We start from the raw sequence: 13,412 nt of genomic DNA, 5'->3' as shown, positions 1-13,412 counted from the left end.
CTTGGCCACGCCCCTCTCTCGCTCTTAGCCACGCCCCTCTCTCTTGACAACGCCCCTCTCTCCCTCTCTCTCGGCCACGCCCCTCTCGCTCGCCCTCTCGGCCACGCCCCTCTCTCTCTCGCTCTTGGCCACGCCCCTCCCTCTCTCTCTCTCGGCCACGCCCCCTCGCGCTCTTGGCCACGCCCCTCTCTCGGCCACGCCCTCCCTCTCGCGCACGCAGGTACCTGACTGGTTTACGGAGCGCGCACGTTTGAGGCGAGGGTGCGCGCACGCAGCGGAGTGCCGGCCCACAGCGATGGCGTCCGGTTGCCCGTGAAGTCGGAAGTGAGCGCCCTTGGGCCGCAGTAAGGGAGCGAGCGAGAGGCCGGTCGGCCGGCCTGGGGTGCAGACTCTGAGCTCCGGTCGCCTTCTGGTTTCCCCTCTCTCAGACACACACCCCTCTCCCTCTGGTGCGTCGCCATGGATTAAGCGGAACCGACAAAGCCGGTCATCAAAGCCCCGACAGCAGGCGGTCCCGGGCCGGGCCTGCTCTGGCTTTGGCTCTGGGCCGGACCGACAGGCCGCTCGCCATGAACATTGACGTGGAGTTTCACATCCGTCAGAACTACCCGTGGTCCAAGCTCCCAGGCAACGTCAAGCAGGTGAGCCCGGCCCGGCCCCTGGTGGGCAGTGTGACAAGGGTAGGGTAGGGTAGGCTGGGGGTGGGGGGAACCAGGGAACAAGTGGCACTCTCGTCTCTAAGTCCGAAGGTTTGTGGGTTCAAGTCCCACTCCAGAGACTTGAGCACAAAAATCTCGGCTAACACTCCAGCGCAGTGCTGAGGGAGTGCTGCACTGTCAGCGGTGCTGTCCTTCAGATGAGACGTTAAACCGTCAGGTGGGCGTAAAAATCCCACGGCACTCTTTTGAAGAAGAGCAGGGGAGTTCTCCCTGGTGTCCTGGCCAATATTTTCCCCTCAACCAACAGGTTGTCAGGTCATTATCTGGTTGCTATTTGTGGGAGCCTGCTGTGTGAAAATTGGCTACCGCGTTTCCTAAAGTAGATAAATCATCAGGAGCGGGTGGGATGCATCCTAGGATGCTGAGGGAATTGTGAGGGAGGAAATCGCAGAGGTACTGGCCATAATATTCCAATGGTGTCAGATGACTGGAGAATTGCAGATGTTACAGCATTGTTCAAAAAAGGGTGTAAAGTTAAACCCAGCAACTACATTCAGTCAGTTTAACCTTGATAGTGGGGAAGCTTTTAGAAATGATAATCAGGGACAAAGTTAACAGTCACTTGGACAAGTGTGGATTAATTAAGGGAAGCCAGCATGGATTTGTTAAATGCAAATCGTGTTTAACTAACTTGATTGAGTTTTTTGATGAGGTAACAGAGAGGGTTGACATGGTGTATATGGACTTCCAAAAAGTGTTTGATAAAGTGCCACATAATAGGCTTACCAGCAAAGTTGAAGCCCATGGAATAAAAGGGACAGTGGCAGCATTGATACAAAATTGGCTAAGTGACAGGAAACAGAGAGTAGTGGTGAATGGTTGTTTTTCGGACTGGAGGAAGGTATATAGTGGTGTTCCTCGGGTCGGTTCTAGGAGCACTACTTTTCTTGATATATATTAATGACTTGGAAGTGAGTGTACAGGGCACAATTTCAAAATTTGCAGATGACACAAAACTTGGAAGTATAGTGAACAGTGAGGAGGAGAGTGATCGACTTCAGGAAGACATAGACAGGCTGGTGAAATGGGCGGACACGTGGCAGATGAAATTTAACGCAGAAAAGTGTGAAGTGGTACATTTTGGTAGAAAGAATGAGGTGAGGACAAATAAACTAAATGGTACAATCCTAAAGGGGGTGCATGAACAGAGAGACCTGGGGGTATATGTGCACAAATCGTTGAAGGTGGCAGGGCAGGTTGAGAAAGCAGTTAAAAAGGCTTACGACATCATAAATAGAGGTATAGAGTACAAAAGTGTGGAAATTATGATGAACCTGTATAAAACACTGGTTTGGCCCCAACTGGAGTACTGTGTCCAATTCTGGGTACCACACTTTAGGAAGAATGTGAAGGCTTTAGAGAAGGTGCAGAAAAGATTTACGAGAATGATTCCAGGAATGAGGGACTTCAGTTACGTTGATAGACTGGAGAAGCTGGGGTTGTTCTCCTTGGAACAGAGAAGATTGAGGAGAGATCTTCAGAATCATGAGGGGCCTGGACAGAGTAGATAGAGAGAAACTGTTCCCATTGGCAAAAGGGTCGAGAACCAGAGGAGACAGATTTAAGGTGATTGGCAAAAGAACCAAAGGCGACGTAAGAAAACTTTTACGCAGCGAGTGTTTAAGATCTGGAATGCACTGCTTGAAAGGGTGGTGGAGGCAGACTCAACCTTATCTTTCGAAAGGGAGTTCGATAAGTATCTGAAGGAAAAAAATTTGCAGGGCTAAGGGCAGAGGAGTGGGATGAGCTGAGAGTCGGCATGGGCTCGACAGGCCGAATGGCCGCCTTCTGTGCACTATGATTCTACATTACAACATTGACTGCACTTTAAAAAGTACTTAATTGGCTGTAAAAAGCTTTGGGACATCCTGCGGTTGTGAAAAGCATTATAGAAATGCAAGTTCGTTTGTTCAGGTTTGTTCGTTTGATCAGTGAACCTGAGATCTTGAATACTTCTGTCACCTGAAGCTATTATTCCCCCACACCCCTGCTGCAGCATCCCTGCCGCTCCATCCCTCGTAGCTGGTGCCATTCTGAAAGTCATAACGGCACAGAAGGAGGCCATTCGGCCCATCTAATCCGTGCTGGCTCTCTGTAGAGCAATCCAGTCAGTCCCATTCCCCCGCTCTATCCCCGTAGCCCTGCAAGTTTATTTCCCTCAAGTGCCTATCCCGTCTCCCCTTGAAAACATTGAGTGTCTCCGCTTCCACTGCTTCCGCCGGCAGCGAGTTCCAGGTCCTCACCACTCGCTGTGTAAAAAAGTTTTCCCTCACGTCCCCCTTGTATCTCTTGCCCAAAACCTTAAATCTGTGTCCCCTAGTCCTTGTACCATCAACTAGTGGGAACAGCCTTTCCCCGTCTAGCCTATCCAAACCCGTCATAATCTTGTACACCTCGATCAAATCACCCCTCAACCTCCTTTGCTGTAATGAAAACAAATCCAGCTTCTCCAACCTGTCCTTGTAGCTAAGATCCCCCATCCCTGGAACCATTCTGGTAAATCTCCTCTGCACCCTCTCAAGGGCCTTCACATCCTTCCTAAAGTGTGGTGACCAGAACTGCACACAATACTCCAGTTGTGGCCTAACCAGCGCTGTATAAAGGTTCAGCATAACTTATCTAGTTTTGTACTCAATACCCCTATTTATGAAGCCCAAGATTCCATATGCTTTGTTAACCACTCTCTCAATATGTCCCGCCACCTTCAGGGACCTATGCACATTAACTCCCAGGTCCCTCTGTCCCTGCACACTCTTTAAAACTGTGCCTTTAAGTGTATATTGCCTCTCCCTGTTCCTTCTGCCAAAATGCATCACCTCACACTTCTCTCTTAAATTCCATCTGCCACTTGTCTGCCCATTCTGCTAGCCTTTCTATGTCCTGTTGCAGTCGATTGATATCATCATCACTGTTTGCCAATTACACCAAACTTGGGAATGTGGCAAATTTAGAAATTCTACTCTGTATTCCAATATCTGGGTCATTTATTTATATATCAAAAAAGCAGTGGCCCCAGCACTGACCCTTGGGGAACACCACTGTCTACCATCCTCCAGTCTGAAAAGCAGCCATCTACCACAACTCGCTGTCCTTAAGCCAATTCCTTATCCAAGCTGCCACTGACCCACCTATTTCATGAGCCTCAATTTTGTTAACCAGCCTTCTATGTGGTACTTTGTCAAACGCCTTCCAAAAATCCATGTAGATAACATCCATTGCATTCCAGTCCCGACCAGTCCCCATCCACCACTACCCTCCTCCGCCTGGCTGAACTTGTTCTCACATTGAACAACTTCTCCTTTAACTCCACTCATTTCCTCCAAATCAAAGGTGTTGCTATGGGTATCCGCATGGGTCCTAGCTATGCCTGCCTTTTCGTGGGATATGTGGAACACTCTTTGTTCCAGTCCTACTCGGGTCCCCTCCCTCGCCTCTTTTTCCGGTACATTGATGATTGTATCGGTGCCGTTTCCTGCTCTCGCCCTGAACTAGACAATTTCATTCACTTTGCCTCCAATTTCCACCCTTCCCTCACCTTCACATGGTCCATCTCTGACTCTTCCCTTCCCTTCCTCGACTTCTCCATCTCCATCTCTGGGGATAGGTTATTGACCAACATTCACTACAAGCCCACTGACTCCCACAGCTACCTGGACTACACTTCCTCCCATCCCGCCTCCTGTAAGGACTCTCTTCCATTCTCCCAGTTTCTCCGTCTCCGCCGCATCTGCTCCGACGATGCCACCTTCCACACCAGTGCTTCCGACATGTCTTCCTTTTTCCTCAACCGAGCATTCCCCTCTACCGTGGTTGACACGGCCCTCGACCGTGTCTGTTCTATCTCCTGCACTTCTGCCCTCACCCCTGCCCCTCCCTCCCGGAACCACGGTAAGGTTCCCCTTGTCCTCACCTTTCATCCCACCAGCCTCCACATTCAACAGAGGCCATTTCCACCACCTCCAAAATGATCCCATCACCAAACGCATCTTCCCCTCCCCTCCCCTTTCAGCATTCCGTAGGGACCGCTCCCTCCGAGACACCCTAGTCCACTCCTCTATCACCCCAGCACCCCTTCCCCTTCGCCTGGCACCTTCCCGTGCGAGCGCAGGAGATGCAACACCTGCCCTTATACCTCCCCCCTTCCCACTGTCCAGGGCCCCAAACACCCCTTCCAGGTGAAACAGCGATTTACTTGTACTTCTTGCACTCTAGTATACTGTATTCGCTGCTCACGATGTGGTCTCCTCTACATTGGGGAGACCAAACGCAGATTGGGTGACCGCTTTGCGGAACACCTCCGTTCAGTCCGTAAGGATGACCCTGAGCTTCCGGTCACCTGTCATTTTAATTCACTGCCCCATTCCCACTCGGACCTCACCGTCCTCGGCCTCTTGCATTGTTCCACGGAAGCTCACCGTAAGCTCGAGGAACAGCACCTCATCTTCCGATTAGGCACTTTACAGCCTTCCGGACTCAATATCGAGTTCAACAATTTCAGATCATAACCTCGGCCCCCATTACATTTTAACTTATTTTTTTATCCACACCTTTGTTTTGGCCCTTCCACCCCCCCCCCCCTTTTTCTCTCTCCCACATGGCAGCTGTCTCCCATTCTGCCAGCGCATTTCACACCTAATCTAGAGCCGTCTTTGGTCTCCACTGGTCCTATCACCATCTCGTCTCGCTTTGAATACCTCTTAATGTCTCTTCACTTCTCTTTTGTTCTCTCCCAGCCTGGCCTTCAGTCTTGACAAAGGGTTTGACCCAAAACGTTGACTCTATTTTCTCTCCACGGATGTTGCTTGGCCTGCTGAGTTTTTCCAGTATTTTCTGTTGTTATTTCGGATTTCCAGCATCTGCAGTATTTTGCTATCGATCCATTGCTTTCCCTTCATCAATCCTCTCCGTTACTTCATCAAAAAATTCAATTAGATTAGTTAAACACGATCTTCCTCTTACAAACCTCTGTTGGCTCTCCTTAATTAGCTTAAACCTCTCCAAATGCCTGTTAATTTTTTCCTTGATTATTGTTTCTAAAACTTTACCCACCACTTGTTAAACTGACCAGCCTGTAGTTACTAGGATTGTCCTTACACCCTTTCTTGAACAATGGTGTCACATTTGCCACTTTCCATTCCTCAGGCACCTCCCCCGCATCTAGGGAAGATTGGAAAATTATGGCAAACCCTTCCGCTATCTCCTCCCCCAATTCCCTTTGCAACCTGGGATGCAAGCCAGTTGGACCAGGCGAGTTGTCCACTCTAAGCATACCCAGTCTTTCTAGTACATCCTGTCCATCAATTTCCACCCCTTCCATTGCTTCTACCTTTTCCACTTCTACTGATATTTTGTCAGCATCCACCTCCTTAGGAAACACCGATACAAAGTACTCATTGAGTATTCCAGCCTTGCCCTGCGCCTCTAAGCATATATCACCTTCTTTGTCTCGAATAGGCCCCATCCCACCCACTTACTGTTTACGTGCCGGTAGAAGATTTTTGGGTTCCCTTTTATGTTAACTGCCATTCTACTCTCATATTCTCTCTTTGCCAATCTTATTTTCATCTTCACTTCCCCTCTCAACTTATTGTATTTGGTCTGGTTCTCCCTTGAAGAATTCACCTGACATGCATCATACACCCTCTTTTTTGTTTCATCATCTTCTCTATCTCCCTTGTCATCCAAGGAGCCCTTGCTTTGGTTCCCTTACCCTTCCCTCTTGTTGGAATGTACCTAGCCTGTACTTGGAACATCTCCTCAAAGATCACCCATTGTTCCGTTACAGTTTTTCCTGTCAGTCTTTGGTTCCATTTTACCCTGGCTAGATCCTTTCGCATCCCATTGAAGTTAGCCCTATTCCAATTTAGAAGTTCCACTCTAGATTGTTCCTTGCTCCTCTCCATTGCTAATCTAAATCTTATAATACAATGATCACTCGTACCTGAGTGTTCTCCCACAGACACTTGGTCAACCTGGCCCACCTCATTCTCCAGCACCAGATCCAGCAATGCCTCCTTCCTAGTTGGGCCAAGAACATATTGGTCAAGGAAATTCTCCTGAACACATTTCAGAAATTCCTCCTGCTCCTTTCCCTTTACTCTAGCATTATCCCAATCAATATTTGGGTAATTAAAGTCCTCCAATATCACCACTCTATAGCTCTTGCATATCTCTGCGATTTCCCTGCAGATTTGCTCCTCTACCTCCTTCTCACTATTCGAAGGCCTATAGAATACCCCCAATAGCGTGATCATACCCTTTTTGCTCCTCAACTCTAACCAAATGGATTCTGTCCTTGTCCCCTCAAGAACATCCTCCCTTTCCAACACTACAATGTCTTCCTTAATCAGCACTGCCACCCCACCTCCCTTTTTTCCTTCCCTATCTTTTCTGAACACCTTGCACCCTTGAGTCGGGCAGGAGTGCGGGAAAGGCGGAGCGAGGCGAGAGCGGATCCTATTGTGATGGCGCCGATGAAGATGGCTGCCGTCCTTGCGGGCTCCGTGCGTACCAGGCAGCTAAGTGTCCTTTGCTGCTTGGTGCGCTTGGCTCGTTAAGAAAAAAGCATTTCACTGACTGGATTTCACTTCTTGTATTTCACTTCTTGTATTTGGTTATGTGATAAATAAAATTGAAATTGAATTGAATATTAAGTGCCCAGTCCTCACCATTTTTAAGCCATGTTTCCGTTATTGCCACAACCTCATATTGCCACACAGCTAATTGTGCTTGTAGCTCACCAACCTTATTCACCACACTTTGTACATGAATTCTAAACCCATTTTTGAATTTTTCGTAGCCTTTCTTAGTCTGCTCCTATCTAATATGGAGGTACTATTTTCTCTAGTACTGTCCAACACACTCACTCTTTTATGCAGCTTATTCCTCGGTATTAAATTTTGTTGTTTGAAGGTATTTGTATCAATGTGCTGCTTTCTTTTTTAGAAGAATGAGAGGGGATCTCATTGAAATGTATAAAATTCTGACAGGGCTAGACGGACTGGATGCAGGGAGGATGTTTCCCCTGGCTGGGGGGGGTCTAGAACGAGGGGTCACAGTCTCAGGATACGGGGTAGGACATTTAGGACTGAGATGAGGAGAAATGTCTTCACTCAGAGGGTGGTGAACCTGTGGAATTCTCTACCACAGAAGGCTGTGGAGGCCAAGTCACTGAATATATTTAAGAAGGAGATAGATAGATTTCTAGACACAAAAGGCATCAAGGGGTATGGGGAGAGAGCGGGAATATGATATTGAGATAGAGGATCAGCCATAATCATGTTGAATGGTGGAGCAGGCTCGAAGGGCCGAATGGCCGACTCCTGCTCCTAGTTTTCTATGTTTCTATTTCTTGAGCAGCAACTATACATGAAGATGAATGAGATTGGACCTTTTTATAAAAGAATTGTGATGATATGCATTTAATACTGTTAGATATAAATTGGAAATTTTAAAATGAAGCAGAGCTATTTTTATTGGCTGCAGCTATTGATTTAATTACCAGTTAAGTTTGTCTTGTTTTGCAAAATGAAGTGCTTTTCAAGCCTTGCATTCCATATATCAGTTTTAGTTTTATCTTGGGAGTACAATATATACTCAAGTTTAATCTGTGGACTCGACAAATTCGACTAAGTAAACTTGTCAAGGATTGAGGAAATGAAAGAGTGTTGCATGCAATAAGTAATGCTGGGTGGCATATATTCCATCATGGGAATCTAATGGTACAGTACCGGGAAAAACTCACTGGGTGAGGCAACGTCTGAGCTGCACAGAATTCAGCTGCTGTCATTTAGAGATGCTATCTTTTGGTCACTGGCGAGTTGGGCGAAAAGATGTAGAATATGTGAGGAAGGATGTTCTTGCCATGGAGGGAGTGCAGCGAAGATTCACCAGACTGATACCTGGGATGGCAGGAATGACGTATGAGGAGAGATTGTGTCGACTGGGCTTATACTCGCTGGAGTTTAGAAGAATGAGAGGGGATCTCATTGAAACTTATAAAATTCTAACAGGACTGGACAGACTAGATGCAGGAAGGATGTTCCCGATGGCGGGGGGAGTCCAGAACCAGGGGTCACAGTCTAAGGATAAGGGGTAAGCCATTTAGGACAGAGATGAGGAGGAATTTCTTCACCCAGAGAGTGGTGAACCTGTGGAATTCTCTACCACAGAAGGCAGTTGAGGCCAATTCATTAAATATATTCAAGAAGGAGTTAGATATATTTCTTAAGGCTAAAGGGATCAAGGGATATGGGGAGAAAGCAGGGACAGGGTACTGAATTTGGATGATCAGCCATGATCTGATTGAATAGCGGAGCAGGCTCGAGGGGCCGAATGGCCTACTCCTGCTCCTATCTTCTATGCTTTGTGCAGAATGATTTTTTTCCCCCCAATATAATTATTTGTAATTATTTAATTCTTGCTAGAAAGATTAATAGTGATTCTACAACTAATAATGAGATGATAGATATGAGCAAAATGATTGCACAGTACCTTGTGTCAGCTTGGCTCAATGGTAACATTTTCGCGTCTTGAGTCAGAAGCTGTGCCTTCAAGGCCCACTCCAGGACTTGTGTGCACAATTTAGGCTGATGTGCGGTACAGGTGGAAGTGTTGCATTGTTAGAGCTGCTGTCATTCAGATATGATGTAAATTGACTCCCAGTTCAAATGGCTGTAAATATCTTATGGTATTATTTTGAGGAAGAGTAGAGAATTCTCCCAGCTGGCATTCTTCCCATGGCTGGTTACGTTGTTTGCCTCAAGAGGTACTGCATTGGCTGAAAAGCGCTTTGGGACGTCCTGAGGTGGTGAAAGTCACTATATAAATGTTTCACACTTTTTCAGCTTTACATTCCATATTTAGTTTTATCTTGGGAGTACAATATAAAGTTAAAAGTTTGATCTGTGGACAAGCAGTTCAATGAAGCAAACTTTTATAAAGGATTGAAAAATGTAAGAGCGTTGTGTGCAATTGCATCAAAAACAGATTAACTGGTCATATGCCATTTGCTGTGTCTGCACTTTGTATACAATGAGTTAAAAATAGAAAATGCTGGTGACCTTCTGCCTATTTTCATTAGTCAAGGGTATTCAGGGTTAAGGAACCAAGGCAGACCGATGGAGATAAGTTACAGATCAGCCATGATGTAATTGAGTGGTGAAACAGGCTTGAGGGGCTGAATGGCCTACTCCTGTTCCTATGTAGCATATGTCTAGTGTTACTAAAGGTCTTGTGTATGGTATGCAGCATTCTCCATAATTTTTCCTCTGAAACTGACCGTAACTTCAGGATTTAGTGCATGTGCAGCTAAATGCAGAAATTCGGAAGTTGTGGTCAGTCATTCACTGCTCCGACACAGGCTGCCTTGTGGGACCCCCGCCCCCTCCCCCCCCCGAAAGCCAGAAATCAGTGGAATGAACAAAAACGCAAGCTTTTCCCCACTAATATCATTGTTAAACACCCCATTAAATTTTAAGCCTTGTTGGAATAGGTGTAGCTGAGCTTTTAACAGCATATTGACTGCTAAAGAATCGTCTGGCCCTGAAAAACAAATTTTATGTTTGTGGAATGTCAAATTTCTCCATTATGATTAAAAATTACTAGATTTAAAAAGAATTAAAATTTGTTCATGATATCTTAGCTTCTACCTTAACCCCATGTGTATGCCCCAATCTTTATTTTGTGCTCTAACATTTTTAAAAAGTGCAGATAATCAGTGCTTTTTATTTCCTGGTTTGCTGTCTGAGAATTCCTCAGTGTGATTGGCTGCTTAGACAGCTTGATGACATCACTGCTGCTATTCACTGGAGTTGCCCTTTTGACAGCGCTGCAATCAATTTCTTGTCGAGGAAGCTAAAGTTCTCGCCACAGAGATAGCGAGATCTCCGTGGGCAGCTTTCTTCGAGGTCAGCGCCGATCGCCGTTGCTTCACCACTGACCGCAAATTACGGGTCGTTGGCCCAGAAATTCGGGTCGGGGGGCTTCCCGCGGGTGCAAGCCTCCGACCCGCACTTACCTAGCGCGCCGGCCGTTGTGCTGTGGGCCCGCGTGGGATTCCGATCCTGGGCCTGCTCCAACTGCCAGCGCGCAGTGCTTGCGTATCCCAGGGGCGCAGTTAGTTCAAAGCGTCCCCTGGGATCACGTGGGCCATGGAGAGCCAATGGTAGCAGGGAATCTGTATTCATAGATTTGACAGGAAGACCTGTCAAATCCATGAATACAGTTCAGCCCCAAAACCTAACTAAAACTTCAAATACATTTTAAAAAAATCACATTTTTAAAATAGCTATAAATTACATAAAATAACTATTTTAAACAATTTAAATTTTTGAAAAAACGAATTACAGTTTCTAACAGGGCTAAAAATAAACTTACCTTTCTTTAAAGTATTTAAAAATAATAAACCTGTGGTGAAAAATGTTTTAATTTTACTTAATTCACCACTTACCTTGTTAAAAGCAGGTCTTGCGACTGCTTTTTACAAGCGTAGCTGCTGGAGACTTACCCTCCCGGAAAAACCTGCAAAAAAAAACGGAAGTTCCAGGCGTACGCGCTGCCTCTCCGGCGCACGCGTTCGACCTGTGAACCCCTTCCTTTAAGGGAACGGAAGTTCCGGTTTCCCACGCATGCGCCGTGCATGCACGAAACCGGCACTTTCGTTGGGTCTATGCATGAGTACCCAGCGCGTACTCACCTGTGGGGACCCGAAGTTCTGGCCCACTGTGTCTGCTTTTCCAATGCACTTTTGGTATGTCAAGTCACGATGCAGATGCAGTGTTTGACCACTAGAGGCCTCTGTCTCCTTTAAGACGCTCCTTAAAACCTACCTCTTTGACCACGTTTTTGGTCACCTGTCCTAATGTGGCCTTATGTGGCTCAGTGTCAAATTTTGTTCGATAACGCCACTTGAGACGTGTTACTATGTTAAAGGTGCTATATAAAGGCTAGTAGTTGTAGTTATTACTGTGGAGCAAGTTATTAAAATCTGACCTGATTTAACAGGAATTTCTACCCCCCTGACTTTTAGGTGTGTCCCCCCCCCCCCCCCCCCCGGTTTATCAGACGTTTAAATCTCAATCTTTGGGGGTTTTCACCCGATAAATGGGCACCTGGCCCTCCATGCCCATCTGCAGACTTTCGTTTCCCACCCATAGGCCCACTTTGGACTGTGGCCTGTGCAAATCCCAGTTTTCCCCGCTGATATTGTTGCTGGCCGCCCAGTTTTGGGCTGGCTTACCCATTCTATTGGCTTTCCCTGGTGACGTATGAAGAAGTGGCTGGTCTTGAGCCTACCACCTTGGTTCTTGCACCCTTGGAATCGCAAACTGGGACCTCTAATCCCATGGACTATTAACGCCTTCCCCCCCCCCCCCCCACCTCTCTCCCCCCTCCCGCCAACCACCATTCCCATAATTGACTGGCGCCTGATCATGCATTAGTTTACTAATGCCTGCTACTCCATTAACGTACTCACTTTGTTGCTTTGTCTGCTGCATTGCTAATTTTTTTTTGTGTGCACTCTGCTTTATGAATGTATTAATTCACTGCTGCTTGATTTGGTGTGCCTGTTTTGAATTTATTAATTCAACGTGCTTCATTAGTTTATCCATTTGTTGGTGTGCTGCAGTACCATTAACTTGATTTGTGTTCACTGTTCCATTAATCTGTTAAGATGTTGTAGTGCCGACTGCTCGATGAATTTGTTAGCTCACTGTTACTTGCTGCTTTGTTAATTTAATGACTTTTCTTTGGTCTGCCCACTGCTCAATTAATCGACTCATTCCCACTGCATTCATTAAGCTTCTGTCGGTGGCCCGACCCTCCATTTCATTTATTGATTTGTTGGTATGCCTGCTGTACTACGAATTTATTGATCGGCTGCTGCCAGCCATGCTTCTGTACCTCTCGATGTTCTCTGCTGGCTACTCCCATTTCTCCATTTAACTCTTAAATTCGCTGATGTTTGCTGTGCCACTCTGTGTTTACTGATTCACTGGTGCCCTGTGCTGCAGTTTTCATCTCCTGCTTTTAGTGATGTTGGTTGAGGGATAAATATTGGCCAGGACTCCGGGGAGAAATCCCCTGCTCTTCTTTGAAATAGTCCCGTGGGATCTTTACGTCCACCTGAGAGAGCAGACGGGGCCTCGGTTTAACGTCTCGTCCGAAGGACGGCACTTCCGACAGTGCGGCACTCCCTCAGTACCACACTGGAATGTCAGCCTAGATTTTGTGCCCAAGTCCCGGGAGTGGAGCTTGAACTCACAACCTTCTGACTCAGTGCAAATTCATCTCATGCACTGCTTAGCTTCTTAGTATTTGGGTGTTATCAGTCTCCATTACAAATAAAACTGTCGTACAGATGGATCTAAAGTATTACATAAAGCTTTTAAGATCAAACTGCAATTCTGCATTTAAGAATGAAATTGCATTAACGTATAGCAATCAGATCATGATCCCAGTTTTGATCTTGGAGAAAGCACCTTGTAATTAACCATTAAATACTGAAGTATGTGTTTAGTGCATGTTCTTGGTGCTGTGTTAAAACATAGAAACATAGAAGATAGGAGCAGGAGTAGGCCATTCGGCCCCTCTAGCCTGCTCTGCCATTCAATGCGATCATGGCTGATCATCCAAGTTCAGTACCCGGTCCCTGCTTTCTCCCTGTACCCCTTGATCCCTTTAGCCTTAACA

At 46.5% G+C, this 13,412-nt stretch overlaps 1 protein-coding gene across 1 annotated transcript in view; it reads left to right on the top strand.

Annotated features, from left to right (window-relative positions):
- Positions 1–242: 242 nt before the first annotated feature.
- The window catches only part of fam91a1 (family with sequence similarity 91 member A1), a 74,255-nt gene continuing 61,085 nt past the window's right edge, over positions 243–13,412 (top strand). The window contains exon 1 of the mRNA XM_085993659.1: positions 243–641. Coding sequence (XP_085849785.1) covers positions 570–641 — 72 coding nt within the window. The 5' untranslated portion in view covers positions 243–569. The remainder of the gene's footprint in view (positions 642–13,412) is intronic.

This window comes from Somniosus microcephalus, chromosome 7 (genome assembly GCF_052327205.1).
Source record: "Somniosus microcephalus isolate GS21.2 chromosome 7, FLI_Smic_1.0, whole genome shotgun sequence".
NCBI lineage: Eukaryota > Metazoa > Chordata > Chondrichthyes > Squaliformes > Somniosidae > Somniosus > Somniosus microcephalus.
This window is presented reverse-complemented; position numbering and strand designations above follow the sequence as displayed.